The 27,308-nt window shown below is 45.6% G+C and overlaps 1 protein-coding gene and 1 long non-coding RNA gene across 2 annotated transcripts in view; one reads left to right on the top strand and one right to left on the bottom strand.

The window, feature by feature from the left end:
- Window positions 1–27,308, top strand: part of LOC117528020 (polycystic kidney disease protein 1-like 2) — a 113,543-nt gene that overhangs the window by 28,109 nt on the left and 58,126 nt on the right. The window contains exons 13-23 of the mRNA XM_034190544.1: window positions 1,085–1,285; window positions 6,006–6,148; window positions 7,820–7,999; window positions 8,117–8,254; window positions 8,429–8,575; window positions 8,661–8,785; window positions 9,635–9,755; window positions 16,914–17,042; window positions 17,116–17,341; window positions 22,998–23,188; window positions 23,266–23,496. Coding sequence (XP_034046435.1) covers window positions 1,085–1,285; window positions 6,006–6,148; window positions 7,820–7,999; window positions 8,117–8,254; window positions 8,429–8,575; window positions 8,661–8,785; window positions 9,635–9,755; window positions 16,914–17,042; window positions 17,116–17,341; window positions 22,998–23,188; window positions 23,266–23,496 — 1,832 coding nt within the window. The remainder of the gene's footprint in view (window positions 1–1,084; window positions 1,286–6,005; window positions 6,149–7,819; window positions 8,000–8,116; window positions 8,255–8,428; window positions 8,576–8,660; window positions 8,786–9,634; window positions 9,756–16,913; window positions 17,043–17,115; window positions 17,342–22,997; window positions 23,189–23,265; window positions 23,497–27,308) is intronic.
- On the bottom strand, window positions 879–20,633 carry LOC117528042. The gene is made up of 3 exons (XR_004565658.1): window positions 20,623–20,633; window positions 15,171–15,175; window positions 879–988 (listed from the first exon to the last, which is right to left on the bottom strand). It is a non-coding gene; the product is annotated as an uncharacterized LOC117528042 (long non-coding RNA).

Here is a 27,308-nt window from a genome sequence, read left to right as displayed (position 1 = left end):
AGTGTATTGACAAACTATCGGCCGATATCAAATCTATCATTTTTCTCTAAAATTCTGGAAAAAGTGGTGTCACGGCAGCTCGTAGACTATCTTACTGAGAATAATCTCTTTGAGCCACTGCAGTCTGCTTTTAGAAAATATCATGCGTCAATAAAACAGTCAGATTCTGTGGAGATTTTCAAGTCCAGACTTAAGACGCACTTATTTTCCCTTTCATATGGCTAGCATACTGGTACAGTTTTGTTTTACACTTTTTACTCTTTTAATTCATTTATTAGTAATTGGAGCGGGCCGCGGCCTCAACTTTACCTAAATTCTGGGTCTTTTAGTGAACTTTAGGGCTAGTGGCCGGCGATCACCTTAGTATTTCTCTGTTTTTCTTGTTGTTTAATGCTGGCAAATTATACGGTATTTTTTTTTTGTCTTTCTGATGCCTGATTCTGTTTTTTCTCTCTGTTTAAGGTGCAGCTCCATCCAGAGATGGGAGTTGTATTTGTGTTGGTGATCCTCCTGTCCTGTGCGCCAATAGCATTTCTTGTATATTCGTACGTGAATTGTTCTGTGAATTGTTCTGTAATTTATGTTTGTAGCATGGCCCACGCAGAGGGTCACCCCTTTGAGTCTGGTCTGCTTGAGGTTTCTTCCTCAGAGGGAGTTTTTCCTTACCACTGCTGCTCTGGGGGTTGGTAAGGTTAGACCTTACCTGTGTGAAATGCTTTGAGGCAACTCTGTTGTGATTTGGCGCTATATAAATGAAAAAAAAAAGCTGGTGTGTGAGAATGTTCCACCTTGTACTAATAATGATGATGACTTCAAAATAAAGGTTTTGAAAATTAATCCCCCAAAAAATGTCATAATAAATAATGTACATCATCATGTCATGTGCAAACCATATCTGAAAGCTGAGGCTGATCTGACAAACAGTCAGAGCAATGTGAGCCACATAACCACACACAGACGCATCTTGCTTTATAGACAGATTGTGTCACTGTCCAAACAGATATTGGACCTGAGTGTGTTACTCGTGCTGTTTCCCTCATCTTCAGAATTACAAAAACTGAAAAGTGTTATTATATATTTGCAGGTAAAAAGGAGCCAGGCTTTGCCAAATACACTATTCTGGCACCAGGTGCAGAGCCAAATGAAGAGACCCCTGCGACCCCGAGGGGCCTCTCATGTAGTGTCTCTCCACAGTCGGGAACTGTTCTCGATGCTTTTGACATCAGCTGTGAAACAAGTTCTTTCTGCTCTGCGGGATGTTTTTACTGCTTCAGGACAGATGATGGTGAGAATGAGTGGGCTGTTTTTTGTTTTTTTACACATTTATTTTTTTCATTACATACATTTCTACAAACTGGTGTTTTAAAAAGAAACGGAGGCGGGTAAACTGGCGAGCTGAGGGCATGTGGTAGAGCAATGTTTCTGGGTGCTAGACACAAAGACGTCAAGGTTTGAGTGGCAGGAAGTTTGATTATCATGTTTGACTCAAATCAGAAGATTATGATATTTCCCTTATAAATGTTAATTATAATCAAAGAAGGGGAAAGGGTGGCTTCTCACAACATAACCATACTCATGTCTTGCAGTGTCAAAAAATAATGGAACATAATTTAAGATCAACAAATTAAGTCATTAAAATTTACAGGTCAGAACCAACTTTTTTGCATATTTATTCTCATGTGTTAACAGTGTTGGGGAGTATTGAACTACATTTAATTAAACTAATAGTTAATCTGCATTTTACAGTAGCCTTTCATTTTTTTATATAATTAACTAGTGAAGCTGCAAATTTATGACCATAAAAGGATTTTTTTTTTATTTTTATGATTATTTTTACCTAACCATTTGATTGGTTCATCCCCTCTTTTCTTTCATCCTGTCCAATGCCAAGGCATGCCCAGGCAGTGTCAGAATCAGAATCAGAATCGCCTTTATTGTCATTGTAATTTGCATTACAACAAGATTTGAGTGCAGCTCCAAAAAGGTGCTTTCCGTAGTGCGAGTAATTTTTAGCCAAATAAAGATAGTGAAATTTAACAGTAAATTATTCAGAGTACCGTATATGTGCAACTAATATAAACATAAGGTAAAATAAAATAAAATAAAATGAAATGTTGACCAAGTAAAATGTAAAACAAGAACTATATACAACTGTGGAATCATATTGCACGAAAATATTGCACATGGTTTACAGATATTGCACAAGAAACTTGAAGGTGCGGATTACAGTGATTTGTTATTGTTCAGTGCAGTGATCGCTCTGGGGAGAAAGCTGTCCCTGAGTCTGTTTGTCCTAGTTTTGATTGACCTATACCGTCGGCCAGTGGGTTGTACGTCAAACAGGTGGTTGCTGGGGTGGGATGTGTCTTTGCTGATGCTGGCAGCTCTGCTGAGGTAGTGAGGGCTGGCAGTGTCTTCCAAGCTGGGCAGAGAGCAACTAGTGATCCCCTGGGCTGTTTTGATGACCCTCTGCAGCACTCTCCTGACTGCTGCTGTTGCATCCCCGTACCACACTGTGATGCAGTACGTCAGGATGCTCTGGATGGTGGCTCTGTAGAACAACACCAGCAGCTTCTCCTCCAGATTGTTTCTCCTGAGCACCTTCAGGAAGTGGAGTTGCTGCTGTGCTTTCTTCACCACCACTGTGGTGTTGGCAGTCCAGGAGAGGCTGTCAGAGTGCTGCACTCCCAGGAACCTGATGGAGCTGACCCTTTCCACACAGTCCCCTTGGATGTAGAGCAGGGCTGGGTCAGCCCTGTTCTTCCTGAAGTCCAGGATTATTTCTTTTGTTTTTGTGGTGTTCAGCGGCAGGTTGTTAGCTGAACAGCACGCTGTCAGTCGATAGACCTCGTCTCTATAGTCGGTTTCATCTCCCAGAGATGAGCCTCCGCAAACTTTATGATGGTGTTTGTGGGATGGGTCGGAGAGCAGTCGTGTGTGTAAAGGGTGAACAGGAGGGGGCTCAGTATACAGCCTTGAGGCGAACCAGTGCTGAGTGTGATGGTGGAGGAAAGGTGGGGGCCAAGTTTCACGAACTGTGGGCGGTTAGTGAGGAAGTCCTTGATCCACTGGCAGATGGGGGTGGAGATGCCCAAATGTGTCAGTTTCTGGACAGGATCTCCGGGATGATGTGGTTGAAGGCTGAGCTGAAGTCCAGGAAGAGCATCCTCACATCGCTCCCCTGGTGCTCCAGGTGGCTCAGCGCGGTGTGGAGAGCTGTGGTGATAGTGTCCTCTGTGGAGCGGTTTGCTCTGTAGGCAAACTGGTGGGGGTCCAGAGTGGGAGGCAGACAGGCTCTGATGTGCTGAGAGACCAGTCTTTCAAAGCACTTCATGACCACAGGCGTAAGTTCAACAGGCCTGTAGTCATTTATGCTCTCCACTGCTGATTTCTTTGGGACTGGAATGATGGTGGAGGATTTGCGTCAGAGTGGAATGATGGCCTGCGACAGGGACAGGTTGAAGATGCAGGTGAAAACTCCAGCCAGTTGGTCAGCACACACTTTGAGTACCTTTCCAGGTACACCATCGGGGCCGGCCACCTTCCTGGGGTTCACCGCCTTCAGCACATGTCTCACTTTGTGTTCCTGAAGTGTTAGCGCGCTAGTGCTGGAGGGTGGTGGGTGTGGAGTTGCTGCTGGTCTGTCTGCTTCGAAGCGGGCAAAGAAGCAGTTCAGCTCCTCTGCCAGCGAGGCATCAGACCTAGCATTTCCTGGGTTGCTGCTTCTGTAGTTGATTATATGATTTATTCCCTGCCACATCCTTCTGGGATCATTTACAGCGAAGTGGTCCTCTGTCTTTTCCTTGTAAGCAGCCTTGGCCTCTCTGTGTCTCAGGAAGCCAAATAAAGTGTGGTGCAGGCATTAATCACAACATCCAAATGTAACATCATGAGCAAGTATATGATGTAGACTAGGCTCAGTGTTAAAATCTGCTTTTTCACTTGAGAGTATTGCAAACTACAAAATAAATAAATAAATAAATAAAAAATTGAGCACCGCACTTGTATAGTGCAAACCTCCACCAACACTAGTTTCCAATTCCACAAATTTTTACCTTGGATAAAATTTCAAGGCCAAAGTCCTGTTAAAAGTGGGTTTTCATAAGTTAAATTATAATTCAAAATATAGATCAAAAGGGCTTTTCAATGTAAAAAGAATCACTCACTCTCACTCATCTTCAACCGTTTTTCCGGGTTCAGGTCATGGGGGCAACAGCCCCAGCAGGGGACCCCAGACTTGTCTTTCCCGGGCCACATTAACCACCTCTGACTGGTGGATCCCGATATATATATATATATATATATAATCTCTCCACCTAGTCCTGCGTCTTCCCCGGGGTCTCCTCCCCGATGGACATGCCTGGAACACCTCCCTAGGGAGGCACCCAGGGAGCATCCTTACCAGATGCCTGAACCACCTCAGTTGGCTCCTTTCAATGTGAAGGAGCAGCGACTCTACTCTGAGCTCCCCACAGATGACCGAACCTCTCACCCTATCTCTAAGGGAGACACCAGCCACCCTCTTGAGGAAACCCATTTTGGCCGCTTGTACCTGCGATCTAGTTCTTTCAGTCATGACTCAACCCTCATGCCCATAGGTGAGAGGATACCATCCTACATAACACTCTCAAATATGAAAGAGATTTGATTTTTTTTGACAGACTTATGAATCTTTGAAAATTCATTCATTGTTAAAGGATAGGGATTTTTCCAATTTTCCAAGATTTTTCCTGACTTTGCCCTTTGACCTTGAAAATTGGACCACTTTTTGCCTATCGGGATATGAATCTTCAGTAAAATGTTCAGAATGATATATGAAAAATTATGGGCTCCAGGCTGTTCACAATCAGACAAGCAGACAAACAAACAATCTGGGACGATAACATAGCCTCCGCCAACTTCATTGGCAGAGGTTAAAAAACAAACAACAGCAAAAAAAAAAACACTCTTCACTGTCATGCTATTTCAGGTGTTAAGGCACTTTTTGCAGTGACATTTTTGCTGATACTGTATGTGACATTACCACCTGACAGAAATCAGACTGTAGCAAATTGTAAACACCACCAAATTCATTCACTTTTAATGATACATACTATAGTGTAATTTACACTCTGATGGTGATACCAGTGAGTCAGAAGGAGGATGTGTAATTATATAGAGCGCCACAATAGTGACTACTGGAAAAATATATGGAAAAAAAGGCCTGTGTGATCAGCATGGATGCATCATTGTCACTGAGGGGTATCACTACGTGTCCACCGCTATGTGATTTGATGCATCTCTTAGTAGCATACATACAAACCAAAATGGTGCCAATTGGTGCTGTAAAGTACAAGGGGTGATTGAAAAGTTTTGAGCTTGACCCAGATAAAGTAGGGTGCAGTTCTCCATCTTTTGCATTCTGAGAAACCAACATTTCTCAAGAACATGTTAAGTTTTGACTCACTGGGTGCAATGTTGAGAAATATCGATTTCTCAGAATGCAAAAGATAGACAACCGCACCCGAATGTGTGTGAGTCAGGCTCAAAACCTCTCAGTGGCCCCTCGTACAGTTAGGTGTTATAAAGGTGCTATATGGTACCATAAGTGGTTCCCCCAATGATTAAGACCACAAGTTACTTATGTCTGATCAAAGTGTGACACACAGACAGAGTCCAGGCTCACGTCTGTTTCAGACATAGCTCCAGCTGACCGGGAATGCAATGCAATCTGGTCCGAACAGATGTGCACTAAGTGGATAATGATCTGAACACAGGTGTTGGTCTGCTTTCAAGAGTCTGGCAGGAAGGAGTGAATTGGGATGGATCACCATCCCAAAGGAGATGTTAGGGAGGTGAAATTACACAGAGAGGAAATACTGATCTGCACGAGTTGTCACAAAAAAAAGAAAAGAAAACAAAATCCACTTCATTTTGATGCTTTGGCCATTTTGAGGCCTTTGAAAATATCACTAAATGAGAATCTGTCATTGCTGTTTTACTAAATGATTTGATTTGTCTTTAAGGCAAACCTCTGCGCTGCAGTAGTGCAAATGAAGTGAAATCTGTCTTCCTGCCTCTTGGAGATAAGAACAACAATTACAGTGTGTCTGTTGTGGTAACCGTGAAAAATGAATATGAGATCATTACCACAACCGTCAACACACAGGTTTGTCATTCACCAGCAATCACATAACACACATACAGTGGTCCCTCTCTATTAAGTCCACCTGAACTGTAGACCACACAGAGGGGTGGCCTTTGTTGAGGGGGAGACAAAATATCCAATATGTGTACATACAGTACTCGAAAACATATTGCTACAAGCATAAAGTATGGGGAAAACATCACAGATTTAATGACTGCTGTGTTGGGAAAGTGTAGTGACACGGACCCACAACAGGGGGCGTAAATGAGCGGACAATAGATGAGTCAAAAATATAACACTTTACTGTTGTGAAAAATGCACAACGAGAATACAGACAAATGCAGAATTTGGATCACAATCAAACTGTACAAGGTGATGTACATGGCTCGAGGATAGAAGACGTCTGTCCCGAGAAAAACCGGGTCCCACATGATTTCCACTGCCACCGAACCCGAAGGATACTGGAGCCGCCAAGGCCCGAGTCCCCAGGTGGTCACCGTCTCCGACTGTCGGATCTGGTACTGCTGGCAGAAGAACAGATGTGATGAGTGTGTGACAATACACTCAGTAAACAGTCAGCAATTCGTTATTCCAGGTGGGAAACAACACCTCCACCTTTAACACAGAACACAAGTAAGCAGAGCCAAGAGCTACTTAGCGTTTTGGCGTGAGGGTGAAGAACGTCACTCTTTCACGGAACCACAAAACGCTGCACCCAGCTGACAGCAGCTACAGCAACTCCTGCAAACACTCAGAAAAGGAATTCATGTGCGTAACGGCACAGTCAAATGGCTGAGAATTTACTGTAGAGGTAGACGATATCTCGGCGACGAGGTGGAGATGTCGTCCGGCTTTTGTGTGCATGGTTGAAGACGTGGTGATTGGTGACAGCTGTCATAGTTGATGAGTGACAGCTGTCACCCCGGCTGTTCCTGTGAGGCGGCAGCGCCCTCTCGTGCCTGAAGCCCGCACTTCAGGCAGGGCGCCCTTTGGTAGTGGGCCAGCAGTACCTCCTCTTCAGCGGCCCACACAACATACTGTACAGTCAGAGACAAACCATGTCTTCCACTCAGTCTAAGTTCAAAACATCACAGCACGAGAATTGTATCCTTTACAGTCACAAAAATGATGTAAAATCAAAACAAGATCAGTCCACAAAACACTTATGCACATAAAATCTTTAATGGCAACATCTGATGCCTTGTGAACGTCATCCATTACCATCAGGACATGATGCAAGAGTTTCTCTCTGTAGTGCATCTTCAGCGTTTGTATAAATGTTGTTGAGCTGCGTTTTACCAACACTGAAATCAACAGCTAACTTTTGGGAACCATCTCCTTTCTCACTGAAACAAATTACTTTTACATTTTCTTCTAACGGTAAAGCTTCTCTTTTCTAAGACACAAAAGTTTTGCCAATGGGAGCCCTTTTTCTTTGTTCTTTTGTTTACTGGAGTAATCTCGCAAGCTCACGTTCGCGGGAGAGTTTTCACGCAACGTCTGTTGGAAAACCCAGTTGGGAATTTCCACGGACTGGCCGTTGTTGAGGCGTTTTCATCCTTTTGAGTGGGCTGCTGACTGCATTTGAGGGGTGGCTTCTCTTGAAAGGGGGCACTAATGAGGGGGACCACTGTATTATAAAATCAAGAAGTCCATTTCCTTCATTCAGAGTGTCTGTTAATCTTCTTCAAGGTTCGGAAAAGTGACTCCAGCCCCTCTGTGGAGGCTCTCCAGTCTGCAGTGGACGATACTGTGACACAGTTGGAACACCAAGGTCTGCTGTCTGGTGAAGCACTGGGACAAATATTTACTTCTGTGTCTGACATGCTGAACACAGAGTCTGGAGAAGATCAGAAGGAGGCAAAGACAAAGGTAGAAGTCTGAGTTGACACGGTAGCTCTTTGGCATACTACTGCTGCGATTTGTAATACTTCACTTTTTTTAGCATCGTGATAAAGCACATGTTTGTTGATGTTTGTTCTTTTTCAGCTAAGAGAGCAGATGCTGACCAAAATGGCCACAGTTCTCCTGAATTCCCCCAGTAACACGACTCAGGAAGTCCAAATGACCGCTGGTGCAGTAGCTGGACTCACCCAGTGCCATGATGAGCTTAGTCCATTTGCACAAGTACATTAGATCATTTCAGCAATATCATCAAACAAATTAACTTGATTTGAATTGTAAATGCAGTAACAAAATATTTCCAGTAATTAATACCACGGGTTTGCTCTTTTAAATTCATGATCATGGATCAGTATGAAGTAGTTTGATGAGCAGTGGTCATTTATGTTCCCTCTCCAGGAAGAAGCCAGCTCACTATTAGTAGACCTCAGCTCTTCCCTCCACTCTATCAGTGTCAACCAGGACCGTGGAGATGATGAAGAAGTTGTCCACGCTGCCACGCCAATAGTAACAGCAGCCAGTAATATTCTGAATGTTTCATCAAATGTAAGAGGAAAAGTTGTACCTGCTTGGTTTTTTCCTCAACTCATTCAGGTTTTTTGTTAAACGAGATTCAATTTATGTTCCTCAGAAAAAGGTCTCAGACTTTCTTTTCACTGGAATAAACAATGTTCAGAGTGCTTTGTTGAATGGAAGAGCAATGAATGGAGATCCTGCTATCATTGACTCCGGACAGATCAGTGTGTATGTCAACAGGTAAGAGAGTCAGTGGCAGAAACGTAGCACCTTGATGCTGGACCTTGGCCTTAAAGCACCATCGCGCCCATCTTTTCCAGGCCTTTGTCTTGTTGTTGAATGCATGACCTTGGCCATATCAATAAAATTCAAAGCATATGGAATTGTGCTCATTTTAAATACAATTTGCAATTTAACTAAACAGTCTGTGCAATACAGAATACTACTTTTAATAGGAACTGCTGTTCTTAAGGTTACATACACAGTAAATTTTGCAGAGTAAAATTTACTCTGCTTGGATAACATTTGGTCAAAATCAACTCTTATTGGAGTAGAAACACTTGATTTGACAAGATGGTAGAGGTGATTTTACGCTATACTAGTGTATTTTACTCTATTTAGACTGGGACCAAATGTTATCCCGGCAGAGTATTTTTTTTACTCTGCAAAATTTACTGTGTACATTTTGAACATAAAAGTCCATCTTTTTTGTCTCTTTTTTGTGTGAACCTCCATCTTTTGTATGATCTATTTTTATTTCTTTTTTATATATTCATTTATACCTTGGCCACAAGGAGTCAAATCATTGGACTGAGTCTTGGGAGTCTTGGAGAGGTGGAGAACCCTGACTTCAGTAAACTCACCTATATTGGGTTCACAGGAAGATCAATACATGGTAGGACTTTTATTCACTGAAGCTGGGGTTTTCCATCTCTAGAGCCTTGGCCTGGGCCTTGGTAGTCAAATTCGTAGCCTGGGCTTTGGTGGTCCAGTCCTTTGCCTTTGAGTACAACACTGGTCAGTAGCTGTAACATGCACTCAACAGAAAAACTTAAGCCCTGGTGATGGTTTGGATTGTATTCTCTGCAGAGTGTCTCCAGAAAGCATGCAAATGCAGACCATAAATGTCAAGAAGAACAGCTCCTGCAGATTTTCCTTCCCTGTGCTCCCCACTGATGTCCTTTCTCCAGAGGAGCCAGTGGATGTGAGAGTAAGGAGCTGATGCTGGCAGAATATTAAGAACATATAATATCTCTGTATGTGTGTTTTGAGCTGTACTTAATTCTGTTATAACATGTCTTCTCATTGCATATATCTGTACATCTGTGTGCACTTATGGCTTGTGTAAAATGATAACTAAAAGTACAGTAAAACATGCAGTATTTTCCGGACTGTAAGTCACACTGGAATATTAGTCCCATCTGTCCATAAATCAGTCATCAAGAGGAAAGAAAACATATCTGATACTGCTTTATGTAACAAGAAACAAAATGAATTTAATGGATGCATTATTTGTTTATAACACAAACACTGTTAGCAAGCAGAAGCCAAAGAGCGAGTTAATGTTATTGCAGCAGACACAAATATTTTAGATTGAACTGCTTCTTGTGGCCAGTGAACACACAAAATGTCTGTTCAGTGGCTCTGTTTAATGTCATTAAATGTTAGAATATTATTTGGTAAAACATTTATAAAATATATTAGCCCTACCATACCTTACTGTTGTGAAAGTGTAGTGACACGGACCCACAACAGGGGGCGCAAATGAACGGACAATAGAAGGAGTCAAATTTGAACACTTTACTGTTGTGAATGCCACAACCATACACAGCAGATTATAGAATGATACAAAGTCAATGGATAAAGGTGTCGTGTGGGCAGGCTCGACGATAGGAGACGTCCGTCTAAAGAAGAACCGGAACCACACGATTTCCTCCACCACCGAACCCAAAGGATACTGGAGCCGCCAGGTCCCGAGTCCCCCAGGTGGCCACCGTCTCCGCGTGTCGGATCTGGTACTGCTGGCGAAGAGCAAAGACAGTCAAGTGTGGGTGTGTGTACACCCAGTAACAACAACAGTGGGAATTCCACCTCAAATCACACACTCGTGCAGCTCCTGTTTCAGCACTTATCTGGAAAGAGTGAGAGGCGAAGACGTCGGCACTCTCACAAACCATCAATCAGCGGACAAGGCTCCACAGGAAAACGGCTGCAAAAAGAGTTCAGACTAAGATACAGTTTAGTTTATGGCTGAGAATATTACCTCCTTAGAAGAACGATATCTCGGCGACGTGGTGGAGGTGTCATCCTGCTTTTATCTGGGGTGAAGTGCAGATGATCGGTGACAGCTGTCATAGTTGATGAGTGACAGCTGTCACCTCAGCTGTTCCTGTGAGGCGGCAGCGCCCTCTCGTGCCTGAAGCCCGCACTTCAGGCAGGGCGCCCTCTGGTGGTGGGCCAGCAGTACCTCCTCTTCTGGCGGCCCACACAACAGGACCCCCCCCTCAACGGGCACCTCCTGGCGCACGACCAGGCTTGTCCGGGTGGCGACGGTAAAAATCGGCCAGGAGGGCCGGGTCCAGGATGAAGCTCCTCTTCACCCAGGAGCGTTCTTTGGGTCCATACCCCTCCCAGTCCACCAAATATTGGAAACCCCGGCCCATTCGACGGACGTCCAGGAGCGGGCGCACTGTCCAAGCTGGCTCCCCGTCGATGATACGGGCAGGAGGCGGCGCCGGACCGGGTGCACAGAGGGGTGAGGTGAGACGTGGTTTCAACCTTGAAACGTGGAATACTGGATGAATCCGCAGTGAGGCCGGGAGTTGGAGCCTCACTGCGGCGGGACTGAGGACCTTGAGGATCTTGAAGGGCCTGATGTACCGGTCCTTCAGTTTGGGGGAATCCACCTGGAGGGGAATGTCCCTTGTGGATAGCCACACCTCCTGCCCGGGGCGATATGCGGGGTCGGGGACCGTCGACGGTCTGCATGGGTCTTTGCCCTTGTCCGCCCCCTCAACAAGGCCGAACGGGCAGTGCGCCACACCCGACGGCATCTCCGCAGGTGGGCCTGGACCGAGGGTACACCGACCTCTCCCTCCACCACAAAGAGGGCTGGTACCCCAGACACACCTTGAAGGGGGAGAGGCCGGTGGCAGAGGACACTTGGCTGTTATGCGCATACTCGATCCAGGCCAGGTGTTCACTCCAAGCCGTCGGGTGTGCAGATGTGGTACATCGCAGGGCCTGCTCCAGCTCTTGGTTAGCCCGTTCAGCCTGTCCGTTGGTCTGAGGGTGATACCCAGACGAGGCTCACGGTGGCCCCCAGCTCCCGGCAGAAACTTCTCCAAACCTGCGAGGAAAACTGGGGACCACGATCTGAGATGATGTCTGTTGGTATCCCATGCAGGCATACGACATGGTGGACCAGGAGATCCGCTGTCTCCTGGGCCGACGGGAGCTTCGGGAGGGCCACGAAGTGGGCCGCCTTGGAGAACCGGTCCACTATCGTGAGGATGGTGGTGTGCCCCCAGGACGGCGGGAGACCCGTGACAAAATCCAGACCAATGTGGGACCAGGGGCGATGAGGCACAGGAAGCGGCTGAAGGAGTCCCTGTGCCTTTTGGTGGTCTGCCTTGCCCCTGGCGCAGGTGGTGCAGGCCTGGATGTAAGCCCAGATGTCAGCCTCCAGGGGCGCCCACCAGAAGCGCTGCCGGACCACTGCCATGGTCCTACGCACCCCTGGGTGGCAGGAGAGCTTGGACCCATGACAGAAGTCCAGGACAGCAGCCCTGGCTTCTGGTGGGACGTATAGTCTGTTCTTTGGCCCTGTTCCGGGATCCGTGCCAGGGCCTCCCGGACGGTCTTCTCCACGTCCCAGGTAAGGGTGGCCACGATAGTGGACTCCGGTACGATGGGTTCCGGTGGATCCGACAGCTCGGTTTTGACTTCATGTTCATGCACCCGGGACAAGGCATCCGACCTCTGGTTCTTGGTCCCAGGGTGGTAGGTGATTCGGAAGTCAAAACGGCTGAAGAACAGTGACCAGCGGGCTTGCCTGGGGTTCAGCCGCCTGGCGGTCCTGATATACTCCAGGTTCCTGATGGTCAGTGAAAACCGTGAATGGCACAGACGCTCCCTCCAACAGGTGTCTCCACTCCTCAAGAGCCTCTTTCACCGCTAGGAGTTCTCGATTGCCCACGTCATAGTTCCGTTCTGCTGGGGTCAACCTGCGGGAGAAATAGGCACACGGGTGAAGAACCTTATCGGTCTCTCCGCTCTGGGATAGCACGGCTCCTATCCCTGAGTCAGAGGCGTCCACTTCAACCACAAACTGGCGACTGGGATCGGGCTGCACCAAGACGGGTGCAGTCGAGAAGCGCTGTTTCAACGCCCTGAACGCGGCTTCGCACCGATCCGACCAGGTGAAGGGGACTTTTGGAGAGGTCAGGGCTGTCAGGGGGCTAACTACCTGACTATACCCCTTAATGAACCTCCTGTAAAAATTGGCAAAGCCGAGGAACTGTTGCAGCTTCCTACGGCTCGTAGGTTGGGGCCAGTCTCTCACCGCCGTGACCTTGGCCGGATCCGGGGCGACGGAGTTGGAGGAGATGATAAACCCCAGGAAGGACAAAGAGGTGCGATGAAACTCACACTTCTCGCCCTTCACAAACAGCCGGTTCTCCAACAACCGCTGCAGGACCTGACGTACATGCTGGACATGGGTCTCAGGATCCGGAGAAAAGATGAGTATATCGTCCAGATATACGAAGACGAATCGGTGCAGGAAGTCCCGCAAGATGTCGTTAACCAAGGCTTGGAACGTCGCGGGGGCGTTGGTGAGGCCAAACGGCATGACCAGGTACTCAAAGTGACCTAACGGGGTGTTAAATGCCGTCTTCCATTCGTCTCCCTTCCGGATCCGAACCAGGTGATACGCATTCCTAAGATCCAGCTTAGTAAAGATTTTGGCTCCATGCAGGGGGGTGAACACGGAATCTAACAACGGCAACGGGTATCGGTTGCGAACCGTGATTTCATTCAGCCCCATGTAATCAATGCATGGACGGAGTCCGCCATCTTTCTTGCTCACAAAAAAGAAACCTGCACCCATCGGGGAGGTGGAGTTCCGGATCAGCCCGGCAGCTAATGAGTCCCGGATGTAGGTCTCCATTGATTCGCGCTCAGGTCGTGAGAGGTTGTACAGCCTGCTGGACGGGAACTCAACGCCTGGAATCAGATCAATGGCACAATCGTATGGACGGTGCGGGGGAAGGGCGAGTGCCAGATCCTTGCTGAAGACATCAGCAAGATCGTGGTACTCAACCGGCACCGCCATCAGATTGGGAGGGACTTTGACCTCCTCCTTAGCATATAAACCGGGAGGAACCGAGGATCCTAAACACGCCCGATGGCAGGTTTCGCTCCACTGAACCACCACCCCAGACGGCCAATCAATCTGGGGATTGTGTTTCAACATCCACGGGAAGCCCAAAATCACGCGGGAGGTAGAAGGAGTCACAAAAAACTCGATCTCCTCCCGATGATTCCCAGACACCACCAGAGTTACAGGTTGTGTCTTGTGCATGATTAAAGGGAGAAGGGTGCCATCTAGTGCCCGCACCTGCAATGGCGAAGGAAGCGCCACCAGAGGGAGCCCTACCTCTCTTGCCCACCTGCTATCTAGCAGATTCCCTTCGGACCCCGTGTCCACCAATGCTGGGGCTTGAAGGGTTAAATCCCCACTCAGGATTGTAACTGGGAGTCGTGTGGCAATATGTGTGTGTCCCACGTGAATGTTATGACCCCCCCTTAGCCCAGTCTCTAAGGGCGGGTGTTGTCGTTTTGGCCGTTTGGGGCAGTTTTTCTGTATGTGCTCTTTTGAGCTGCAGAGAAAACACTCCCCGCAGACCAGCCTCCTCATTCTGTCAGCTGTTCTCATTTTGGCCCTGTGCGTTTCCCTAGCAATGTCAGCAAGGGGAGCTGTTGCCCCACGGAGCGCTGCGGCTGTGGAGTGTGGGGAGGGCGGAACCTTTTTGAACCCGGAAGGGAGAGGGACGGCGTGTGCCCGGCCACGTCCTTCGCCTCGCTCCCGACGGCGTTCCTCCAACCGATTGTCTAACCGTATAACGAGATCGATAAGCCCATCTAAATCCCGCGGTTCTTCCTTAGCTACCAGGTGCTCCTTCAGGACCGACAACAGTCCGTTTATGAAGGCGGCGCGGAGCGCAACGTTATTCCAGCCGGACCTCGCAGCCGCGATGCGGAAGTCGACTGCATATTCAGCTGCGTGCCGGCGCCCCTGTCGCATTGACAGCAGCACTGTTGAAGCGGTCTCTTCTCTGTTAGGGTGATCAAACACTGTTCTGAACTCCCTCACAAACCCAGTATAAGAGGTAAGGAGCCATGAGTTTTGCTCCCAAAGCGCTGTAGCCCAAGCGCGTGCCTCACCACGAAGCAAGTTAATAACATAAGCCACCTTGCTGGCGTCAGACGCGTACATGACGGGACGTTGTGCAAAGACGAGCGAACACTGCATCAGAAAGTCCGCGCACATCTCCACACAACCTCCGTACGGCTCTGGGGGGCTTATGTATGCTTCAGGGGATGGTGGGAGGGGTTGTTGAACGACCACTGGAACATTCATATCTTGCACAGGGTCGGCAGGAGGAGGAGCCGCAGCAGCGCCCTGAGCGCTCGCTGCCACCTGTGCGGAGAGAGCCTCCACCCTGCGGTTCAGGAGGATGTTTTGCTCGGTCATCTGATCCAACCGAGCCGTAAAGGCGGTGAGGATGTGCTGCAACTCACCAATCACGCCTCCTGCAGACGCCTGTGCACCCTGCTCTCCCATTGGCCGTTCAATCGCTGGGTGACGCCCCTCGGTGTCCATGACGCTGGCCGAGATATCCTGTTGTGAAAGTGTAGTGACACGGACCCACAACAGGGGGCGCAAATGAACAGACAATAGAAGGAGTCAAATTTGAACACTTTACTGTTGTGAATGCCACAACCATACACAGCAGATTATAGAATGATACAAAGTCAATGGATAAAGGTGTCGTGTGGGCAGGCTCGACGATAGGAGACGTCCGTCTAAAGAAGAACCGGAACCACACGATTTCCTCCGCCACCGAACCCGAAGGATACTGGAGCCGCCAGGTCCCGAGTCCCCCAGGTGGCCACTGTCTCCGCGTGTCGGATCTGGTACTGCTGGCGAAGAGCAAAGACAGTCAAGTGTGGGTGTGTGTACACCTAGTAACAAGTAACAACAACAGTGGGAATTCCACCTCCACCTCAAATCACACACTCGTGCAGCTCCTGTTTCAGCACTTATCTGGAAAGAGTGAGAGGCGAAGACGTCGGCACTCTCACAAACCATCAATCAGCGGACAAGGCTCCACAGGAAAACGGCTGCAAAAAGAGTTCAGACTAAGATACAGTTTAGTTTATGGCTGAGAATATTACCTCCTTAGAAGAACGATATCTCGGTGACGTGGTGGAGGTGTCATCCTGCTTTTATCTGGGGTGAAGTGCAGATGATCGGTGACAGCTGTCATAGTTGATGAGTGACAGCTGTCACCTCGGCTGTTCCTGTGAGGCGGCAGCGCCCTCTCGTGCCTGAAGCCCGCACTTCAGGCAGGGCGCCCTCTGGTGGTGGGCCAGCAGTACCTCCTCTTCTGGCGGCCCACACAACACCTTACCCCAGCTAATCTGCTGTTGCTGTTTTTGTTGTCTCACACAGTCCATACGAGGGCAGTGCGAAGTACAATGAATGTTGTAGTCCTCCTCTTTTTGTATAGTCCCCCAGTATGAAATACTGTAGCAAACAGCATGTCCATCCATCCATCCATCCATCCATCAGTTTTCACTTGTTTGTGTGATAGCTCAAGAACCTGCGGACCAATTTCATTCATATTTAGCATAAGAGTGTACTTTGGTGATCTCCCGATTTCAGTCGATACGGTGACCTTGGGGTCAATTTTGAGGTCACAGTGAGATATTCAAGATATTGCCATTGTCACCCTTGTTTGTGCGATATCTCAAGAATCAGTTTGCCAACTTCAGTCATATTTAACATAAGGGTGTACTTGGGTGATCCCCAACACTTTGTATTGCTGATTTGTGGGGACCGGGAGGATACATCATCTCCTCTGACTCTTCTTTAATCTTGCAAGAAAACACATATTTCTGCATTTTCATCAATTTCTCATGAAATAATGTCTCAACATCAATTAAAAAACTAGATACAATCAAAGGGTTCAGGTTAATATGACCAAAGGATCTGTTCTGCCTTATTGGAAGTATGTTTGTTACTTCATGCAACCCTAACTTTAATTTTAATGCATAACAGCTTCTGTGTCACTTCTTGCAGATGATGAGTTTTGAGAAGAATCCGTATTCTTGGAACAAAGACATGATTACGGGAACTGTAGGATCTGTATCTCTCACCAGAATGAATGGCTCAGTCATTCCTGTGGAGAACCTGCCCAGTGAGATTGAGGTAACATACATTTTAGTTATTTTAGATGAGATCAGAAAATTGTGCAAAATAAACAATTTTCTCTGGGTTTCAGATTCTCTTACCAAGGCCTGATATAGAGCAGCAGAACTCTACAGTTCTGGACCTGGCCAATTTCAGCACATTAATAATTGACATTCCCTCACCTGATGTAACACTGGTACTGAAACTGGAACCATCTGAGGATATTTCCTTCACACTATTCCTGGGATATAAGGATTATCCAAGTGATAAAAACTATGTAGCCAAGACGACAGTACCTCGGGAGAATTCCAACAAAGGTATGTATCTATTTTTAGCACTGCCAGACTGACACTGGAGTAAAAACAATGGAAATCATTTCACATAAATGGAATAGTGTTTGCTTCTGAAGACAAGAAGGAGGCAGACAGAGAATATATGAACAGACTGTAATGTGGTTGTCCAACCACAAACCAGTTCCAGGTTCTTTGGACATGTTTAGTCCTGTTTCTCATTTCTAGTGTCATCACCACAATCATTATTCTGTCATTATTGCACACTGATTCTGCTGCTGCTGATTTCAGTTATTTCATCTGCATGACAGTGATGTTCAATATTTTGTTTTGTTATGGATGCATTTCCTTCAAACTGCAGCTATTTGGAACAGATCTGACATTTTACAAGTACATCAGTGTCAGATGAGTTTGGTGGCCAAGAAAGGCCACATCATTTGCAAATGTAAAAAACACAAATCCAAAAATAATAATAAAAAAACACCTGGATCAATTCTACAATAGGTAGTTGCATTTAAAAATAATAAAAAAAAATCTTTTAACTTGAGATCTTTGCAAACATGGAAACAATAACTACCTCAAACCTTAGTGACATGAAATTTGGGGTTCCACAGGGGTCTGTCTTGGGCACATATTGCAGCATTTTGGGATTACCTTTCATTGCTATGCTGATGATACATGCTGATAACTGCTGGTAATCTCATCCACATAAAATCCTTAGAAGACTGCCTTGCATCAGTGAAAAGCTGGATGTCTAGCAGTTTCCAACTTTTAACCTCTGACAAAACTGAAATCATGGTTCTTGGTCCAGCGAGACATTGGTATCAATTTGACCGGTTAATGCTTAGCCTAGGCTCACGTGTCATACATCACACTGACAAAGTGAGGAACCTTGAGGTAATTACAAGGACTGCTTTCTTCCACCTGCGAAATATAGCAAAGATTCATCCCATCGTGTCTATGGCTGATGCTGAGACCCTGATTCATGCATTTGTCTCTAGATTGGACTACTGCAATGTTCTATTTTCTGATTTACTGCAGTCCAGCATTAGGGGTCTCCAAATGGTTCAAAATGCTGCTGTCAGACTTTTGACATGAAGCAGAAAGTCTGATCACATTACACCCATTTTGCCATGTCTTCACTGGCTTCCTGTCCCTGTGAGATCAGATTTTAAGGTTCTGCTACTAACCTATAAAATTGTTCATGGATTGGCACCTCCCTACTTAGCTGACCTACTTAAATCCTACGTACCGACCCGGGCTTTGCATTCTCAGGGTGCAGGACTACTTTGTGTCCCCAGGGTGAATAAAAAGTCTGTAGGTCACAGAGCTTTTTCTTATCATGCACCTGCTTTGTGGAATGATCTCCCTGCGTCAATAAAACAGTCAGATTCTGTAGAGACTTTCAATTCTAGACTTAAGACGCACTTATTTTCCCTTTCGTATGGCTAGCATACTGGCATAGTATGTTACTACGCTTTTTACCCTTTTAAATTCATTCTGTTACTAAAGAGAGTGGGGTACAGCCTCACCTTTATCTAAAGTCTGGGTCTTTAAGTGAAACTTAGGGCTAGCAGCCGGCAATCACCTTAGTATTTCTTGTTTTTCTTGTAGCTTAATGCTCACAACTGTATTTGTTGTCTTTGTGCCACCTGATTCTCTTTTTTCTCTCTGTTTGAGGTGCGGCTCCATGCAGAGATGGGAGTGGGTGTCTTCTTATGCAGGCCTCCTGTTTTGTGCACCAGCATGGATTCCCAAAATTTCCTGTATATTCATATTGTCAATTGTGTCGGGAGCATTCCCCAAGCAGAGGGTCAACCCTTTGAGTATAGTCTGCTTGAGGTTTCTTCCTCAAATCATCTGAGGGAGTTTTTCCTTACCACTGTCGCCTGTGTGCTTGCTCTAGGGGTTGGTAAGGTTAGACCTCACTTGTGTGAAACGCCTTGAGGTAACTTTCTTGTGATTTGGTGCTACAGTTGTATGTAAAGGTTTGGGCACCCCTGATGATTTCCATAATTTTCCTTTATAAGTCATTGGTTGTTTGGATGAGCAATTTCAATTAAATATATCATATAGCAGACAAACACAGTGATATTTCAGATGTGAAATTAAGTTTCTAGGATTTACAGAAAGTGTGCAATAATTCTTCAAACAAAATTAGGCAGGTACATAAATTTGGGCACCCCAACAGAAAAAATACATCAATATTTAGTAGATCCTTTTTGCAGAAATAACAGCCTCTAAACACTTCCTATAGCTTCCAATGAGAGTCTGGATTCTGATTGAAGGTATTTTGGACCATTCTTCTTTATAAAACAGTTCCAGTTCAGTCAGATTTGTTGGTTTCCGAGCATGGACAGCCCGCTTAAAATCACACCACAGATTTTCAATAATATTCAGGTCTGGGGACTGAGATGGGCATTCCAGAACGTTGTACTTGTTCCTTTGCATGAATGCCTTAGTAGATTTTGAGCAGTGTTTAGGGTCGTTTTTGAAAGATCCAGCCCCAGCGCAACTTCAGCTGTCACTAATTCTTGAACATTGTTCTCAAGAATCTGCTAATATTAACTGGAATCCATGTGACCCTTATCTTTAACAAGATTCCCAGTACCTGCACTGGCCACACAGCCCCACAGCATGATGGAACCACCTCCAAATTTTACTGTAGGTAGTAAGTGTTTTTCTTGGAATGCTGTTCTTTTCCAGCCATGCATATTGCCCTTGTAATGTCCAAATAACTCAGTTTTAGTTTCATCAGTCTACAGCACCTTATTCCAAAATGAAGCTGACTTGTCCAAATGTGCTTTAGCATACCTCAAGCGACTCTGCTTGTGGCGTGTATGCAGAAAAGGCTTCCTCTGCATTACGCTCTCATCCATCATCTCCTTGTGCAAAGTGCGCTGTATAGTTGAATGATGCACAGAGACACCATCTGCAGCAAGATCATGTCGTAGGTATTTGGAGCAGGTCTGTGGATTGACTATGACTGTTCTTACCATCCTTTGCTTCAGCTTATCTGAGATTTTTCTTGGCCTGCCACTTCAGGCCTTATTTAGTACTGTACCTGCGGTCTTCCATTTCCTCACTATGTTCCTCACAGTGGAAACTGACAGCTGAAATCTCTGAGATAGCTTTTTGTATCCTTCCCCTAAACCATGATGTTGAACAATCTTTGTTTTCAGGTCATTTGAGAGTTGTTTAGAGGCTCCCATTTTGCCACTCATTAGAAGAGATGCAAAGAGGGGAAACATTTGCAAATGGCCACCTTTCTCATGATTAGATTTTAAATACTAGAAACTTCATTTCACTTCCCAAATACCAGTGTGTTTATCTGCTATATGATATATTTAACTGAAATTTCGGATCCAGACAACCAATGATTTATAAAGGAAAATCATGAAAATTGTCAGGGGTGCCCAAACCTTTGCATACAACTGTATATAAATAAATTAAATTAAATAATAAATAAATTAAATTAAAACAGCAAGTTACATTGATAACATGTCTGCTAAAAAAAAAAAATCACACAATGTTCGCAAAAACCCAGATGCATTGCAAATAGCAGCAGCATAAAGTAAGTATAAGTAACATCAATGTGCTTCTGCCCAGATAACTTCCACTGACGGATCATTTGGTGTATCATGGCACTCTATTTGTTTAGGCTGAACTAATGAAAGAAAAGAACCCATAATGCAGAGAGCTGTGATGAAACAAAATAACAATTTATTGGAATAACAGAATATTAGAATAATTTGTGGAGGAGGCAACAGAGCAGGGAAACACAGCCTTGACCAGGATGTGTGGTGGATCTTGAGCCAGGACCAGGTAGATGCATCAGAACTGACAGGAGGCAGGAATGCTGGAAGCAATGAGCACAAGACAAATGTCAGAAACAGGGAAACACTGAGTCATAAAAATCTGCAGAGGATTAAATCCAAAAACAGATCTATGGGGGCCAGGAACAGAGCTAAGTTTCTGGTGACTGAGAGAGGAAGGACTAGGGTTTAAATACAGGTGTAGGTGATTGCAGACAGATGTGATGAATCAGCTCCATGGCGTGGTGCCTGGAGAAACAGAAAGGAAGGAGAAGAAGAGCAAACACCAAGGCAGCACAAACAGTACCCCTTCACCTCAATGGGAGCCCCCAGGTGACCTACCAGGCCGGCCCAGGTGGGCCTGTTAGAAGTCCTGGAGAAGGGAGGGGTCCAGGATGAGGCCCCACGACACCCAGGAGCCTCAGGTCCAAAAACCTCCTAGTCCCCCAGATACTGGAAACCCAGACGCCACACATCCAGAATCTGGCACACAGTCCAGACCAGATGGCCATACACAAGCCGAGCAAGAGGGTGATTGGCCGGAGGACACAACAAGCTAGTATGAACAAGCTTTAACCGGGATACATGGAATACAGGATGGATGTGTAGAGACTGGGGAAGATGGAGCTGGACAACTGCAGCATTGATGATCCGAGGTTCCCTCACAAACCCTGCTGAGCTGCTTGGGCTCATCGGCAGGGGGTGCTGTCACTGCGTGGAGTGCATTGCTGGTGGAGCACGAGGAAGAAGGAGCAAAACCAAGTCACAAAGCAATCTGAGGGGTAGATGCGCGTTCAGCCCTTCTGCCTCTCTGCTGTCATCTTTCCCTCAACCCGTTGTCTATTTTAATTGCGAGAGATATTAATTTGTCTAATGTGTTAGGTTTGTCTAGGACTGCCAGTTCATCTTTGACATTATCAGCTGACCCATTAGCAGCATCGGAGCTGACAGGAGGCAGGAACGCTGGAAGCAACGAGCACAAGAGAAATGTCAGAAACAGGGAAACACTGAGCCATAAAAATCTGCAGAGGACTAAATAAAAAAAAAAAACAGATCTACGTAGGCCAGGTACCACTAGGCTGAGCTGAGTTTCTGGTGACTGTGGAGAGGAACCAGGGTTTAAATACAGGTGTAGTTGATTGCAGATAGGTGTGATGAATCAGCTCCGTGGTGCAGCACCTGGAGAAACTGGAAGGGAAGGGGAGCAGAACAAACACCAAGGCAGTACAACACTATTAACTTTGGGTTATAGCACATACCTAGTTAGTAAGTTTTTTTTATCTACTTTAATGATGATTTTACTCTTAACTGAGCTCCATTTTGTAATAATTTTATCCACAATGCATTGAGAGATCCATCAGTTAAAGTCCTCCAGGCAGAAAACTCTTTTGTGTTCTTTATACTTCTGATGTGTTGTGGATCTTTGCAACGCGTCTGTGTTTTGTGTGTGTTGTGTGAATTTGCAGCAGCCGTGATATCAAATTAATTGTACTGTAGGTTATGTTTGCTTGGATTCTTTTTGTTTTTCAGATTTCGAAAGATGTTTTTTGATGCAACCGCTTGTTGAATCGATGCAGGTGGTTATTGCATTTGCTAGTATTTTTTGCATTTGCTACTGTTGTCTTAATTTGGAAGTGTTGTGGCTTCTCTTGGCCACCAGACAATGGCATGGCACATATAAAGTACATTGTAAAAACAACACATTTAAGTTTGATTTCTTGACAAGGACAAACTTTTACCAAATGGTTAATGACCCGTCCTTGAGCAAAACATTTGAATTTTAACTACAAGTTCACAGATACCACACCCGATGGTTTTCTCCCATCGACTGCATGTGCCTGAATGTGTGTTTTACTATTTGAATACAGATGAACAGTACACCTGGGTGCTAGCTCCCAAAGATAGAACAGGAGATGTCGGCGGGCACTACCTTGTTATAAAACCAATTGTTGAATCAGGTGTTAAATCCATCAACGCAACCGTATCGGTCATTTCCTTCGCCGCCCAGTGCAAGTACTGGAGTGAAATGAAGTCTTCTTGGAGTGAAGATGGCTGCAGGGTGAGTGCAACACTGTTGCTGCATCAACGTGTCATTCGAAGTGTGACATGTCAGTCGATCATCATTGTCCCCTACAGGTCGGCCCTCTCAGTACACCACTGCTGACGCAGTGTCTCTGCAACCACTTAACTTTCTTTGGGAGCACTTTCTTTGTCATGCCCAACTTGGTTGACGTGTCACGCACTGCAGAACTTTTTGCCACTTTCACAAACAATCCTGTGGTGGTGTGTTTTGTTGGAGCCGTCTTTGCGGCTTACCTTCTGGTGGTTGTATGGGCACGCAGGAAAGACATCCAGGACTCAGCTAAGGTAAAGCTCAACAAAGACTTCATCGCAGTACTGCTTTTAATTCTGTGCCAGACATTGTGGGCTCACATACCTGCTTTGCTCCACACACATATAAGACTGAAAACACCTGTGCAATTACATGGCCCTCTTTAATTAATTAACCTAAAAAAGGGTTTGTAGAACAGTTTTAACTTAGGCCAAATTATGGCCATCTGGTATTGCGAAGACTTTGCATCCATCCATCCACCCATCTGTCTGTGCTCAGCATAACTCCAGTCCTATTACTGCCAGGGTCTTCAAATTCACAGGGACCATTCTTGGGACACAGACCTTGGACAAGTTCAAAGATGGATAACCTTGACCTATTTTAAGAGGTTAAAAAGTCACATTCTGTTTCTTATTTTTATGCCCATACGGCCGAGGGTATTTTAGCATTGTATTATATTTTTTATTTGGTACTGGCACATTGTTTGACGCCACACAGTTGATTGAAACATCTAAGTAATGATGACTCAGTTATCATTTGCAGCTGCTTCACCTCACGTATAAAAAATTCCAAAAATTATGTTGTTTTTGTGAGGACTCACACCCACAACAAAAAAACAGGCAGCTGTGATTGTCAGAATAATTCTGTAAAAAATATGTAAATACCTTTACAGAAAATACTGCAAGTTTTACTGTTGTAAACTAAACTATTGTAATTTGCAAAATAAATAAATAATTAATTAATAAACAGTAAGCGTGCTTGTCTTAAAAGCAAAATATCTCAGGTTTAAGTCTGTGTGAGTCTCTTTCTGCTTATACAGCCTAAAGCCTCAGTCCCACCGAATAATAATCCATGAATAATGAACCACGCATGGGTGTGTCAGCGATTGTTTGAAGAATGATCCACGTTTCCATCACATATCCACTACTAAGGCACCTCTATGTGCCTCTTTGTACCTTACATGTGCCTCTAGTGAGCCACGACTGACCTGTCATTTGAGCCCCGTCCAGCCTCAAGTGGCTCGTTTCACCGCATATGATCCACGTCAATCCACATATGATCCATGTAACGCCATGATAACGTGAAGTTGGTGCAGATTTAGGCATGGGTTTGGTCCAAACCTCCAGCCCTCCCACACTTGGTCCCTTTAAAGTGTGGGTTTTCAATTCACTATTAAACGCAGTCCCAAAAAAAGATGCTGCACTGAGTGAGTGCACACTGCCGCAACTGTGGATCACTTCCAAAGAAAAAAAAAATTTATTCCTTCCATGGCTTACAGTCACCGTGATACAACTTTTAACTTTGTGTTAGGTGTGCAAAATCGTTCTTTTGCGCACTCTGTGTTCCTGGACAGCGCTGAGCTCCTTCTCGCGGCTTCATTGGCATTATTTCTTCCGTGGCGTTAAACACACAGCCACTTTGACACTGTGATCCAACTTTTAACTTTGTTCATCCATCATTGACTGCAAAACCACTCTTTTGCGAGCAGGTGTTGTGTCTAAATGCTTGTTTTGAGCATGAGTCATTGTGTCAGTGCGCACACACAGTGGAGCTCAATCTGATCCATTAACAAGATATTAAATCTATCATAGACATACTTTTACAGCTAGGAATGAACAAGCTATAAAAACATTAAAAATAGTTACCTTTAAGCTGTTCCAAAATATGTTCCTCATTGAGCAGGAAAGAGACGAAAAAAGCGTCCAGATGAAACTGTTGGGAAGGTGTCGTGACACGGACCCACAACAGGGGGCGCTAAAGGAATGGACAATGGATAAGCCAACCAGTAACAATTTAATGTTGTGAAAACACACAACGGAATACAGACAGAGATATGGATTGCCAATGAGACACCAGGTGACGTGTGGGCAGGCTCGAAGATAGGAGACCTCTGGCAAGAGATGAGCTGATTCCCACACAGCTTCCACCACCAGCGGGCCTGAAGAACACCGGAGCCGCCAAGTCCCGAGTCCCCAGGTGGCCTCTGCCTTCGGCTGTCGACCCTGGTACTGCTGGCAGAGAACAGAGAAAATCCAGGTGAGTGTGAATCCGCACACTCAGTAGTCCACTCACAGTCAATGTTCTTTAAGGAGGGAGCGCCTCCACCTCCAATCACACACTCGTGCAGCTCCTGTGTAACCACTTATCTGCTATGGAGCGTGATGCGAAGTCGTCGCGGTCACGCTATTACTCCAGCTCCGATAAGGACACCACAGGGCAAACGGCTGCAAGGAAGAGTTACGTTAGCAGAGAAAATTACCACAGAGAAGGTTACCTCTTGGTTGCTGATTTCTCGGCGGGGAGGTGGAGTTGTAGTCCGGCTTTTATGGTGATGTGGTGAATGAGTGACAGCTGGTGCAGATGATGAATGACAGCTGTCACTCTCCGTTGCAACGACGCCCTCTCGTGCTTGAAGCCCGCACTCCAAGCAGGGCGCCATCTGGTGGTGGTGGGCCAGCAGTACCTCCTCTTCTGGCGGCCCACACAACAGAAACAGTCTTCTGTGATTCCAGAAGCGATTAGAGGTGTTTTCAACATCCAAGGTTTGACAGAAAATTATTAATCCACTACAAAAGGTTACCTCTTGGTTGCTGATTTCTCGGCGGGGAGGTGGAGTTGTAGTCCGGCTTTTATGGTGATGTGGTGAATGAGTGACAGCTGGTGCAGATGATGAATGACAGCTGTCACTCTCCGTTGCTCCGACGCCCTCTCGTGCTTGAAGCCCGCACTCCAAGCAGGGCGCCATCTGGTGGTGGTGGGCCAGCAGTACCTCCTCTTCTGGCGGCCCACACAACAGAAACAGTCTTCTGTGATTCCAGAAGCGATTAGAGGTGTTTTCAACATCCAAGGTTTGACAGAAAATTATTAATCCACTACAAAATAATTATTTTATATACAGTGTCTGGCGCACAGAGCAGGTGGAATTGTGTGCGCAAGAGTCCAGCCGCTCCGAAGCCTCTCAGGTCCCACGTAGCTGCCAGGCGCTCGGATAATAGGCTTTTAGCAGCCTCCTCCACACCACACACATGCCTCTATAATCCTCATTAGTCCTCGCAGTAACTCGTACACAAACTGCCTCGCGCTGTTGTTGCTAAATTTTGAACATCTTGAAATTGGCGCCACGCTTGGAGATGAGCCTCATTAGCCACTATTCTCCCACGATACTGTCGTTGAAGAAACCCTCTCATAGCAAAAAAAAAGAAAAAAAAAAAAGAAAGTAAACATATGCTGCGTGACTCATTATTCATCCTTCATTATTTGGTGGGACCAGGGCTTAAGTTGTGCAGAGGTGCAGTATCCTGGCTTCAGTGAGTAAAAGTCTGACCACACATTTGTACCATCAACCCATTAAACCAGCTGATTCTAATTTGTTCATCTCTTTAGGCAGGTACATGAGCTTATCACCAAAATCACTTGTTTTAGGTACACAGGTAGAAGCAACACATGGTAGCAGTTTTACTCCCGGAAGCTGCTACTCCCACAGTTGTGTTTGGAAAACCCACATCTACATGTGGATCCTAGGCCATGTTCCTGTGGAGAAAAAGGGACTCAGTGTACAATACGTAACAGGTGCATTTAAATTCCACAGAAATAATCATTTTAAAAACTGCATGATAATAATTTAGCAAAAAAATAACTGTTGGATTTATTGGTTTGTTTATTTATTTATTTATTTATTTATTGTCTCTTATGTAACTTAGAACAGCTTTATATTGTAAAATCTACAGGTTGTAAATTGTAAACATGTATTTTTACTGTATTTTTTACAAATTATTCTGTCAACTGCAGCTGCCCGTTTTTAACCCATAATGTTGTCGTGTTGTGTTCTGTATTGTAAACCTTTTTG

The sequence above is a fragment of the Thalassophryne amazonica genome, chromosome 2, assembly GCF_902500255.1.
Source record: "Thalassophryne amazonica chromosome 2, fThaAma1.1, whole genome shotgun sequence".
NCBI lineage: Eukaryota > Metazoa > Chordata > Actinopteri > Batrachoidiformes > Batrachoididae > Thalassophryne > Thalassophryne amazonica.
Note: the sequence above shows the minus strand (reverse complement) of the source record. Positions and strands in the feature narration are given on the sequence as shown.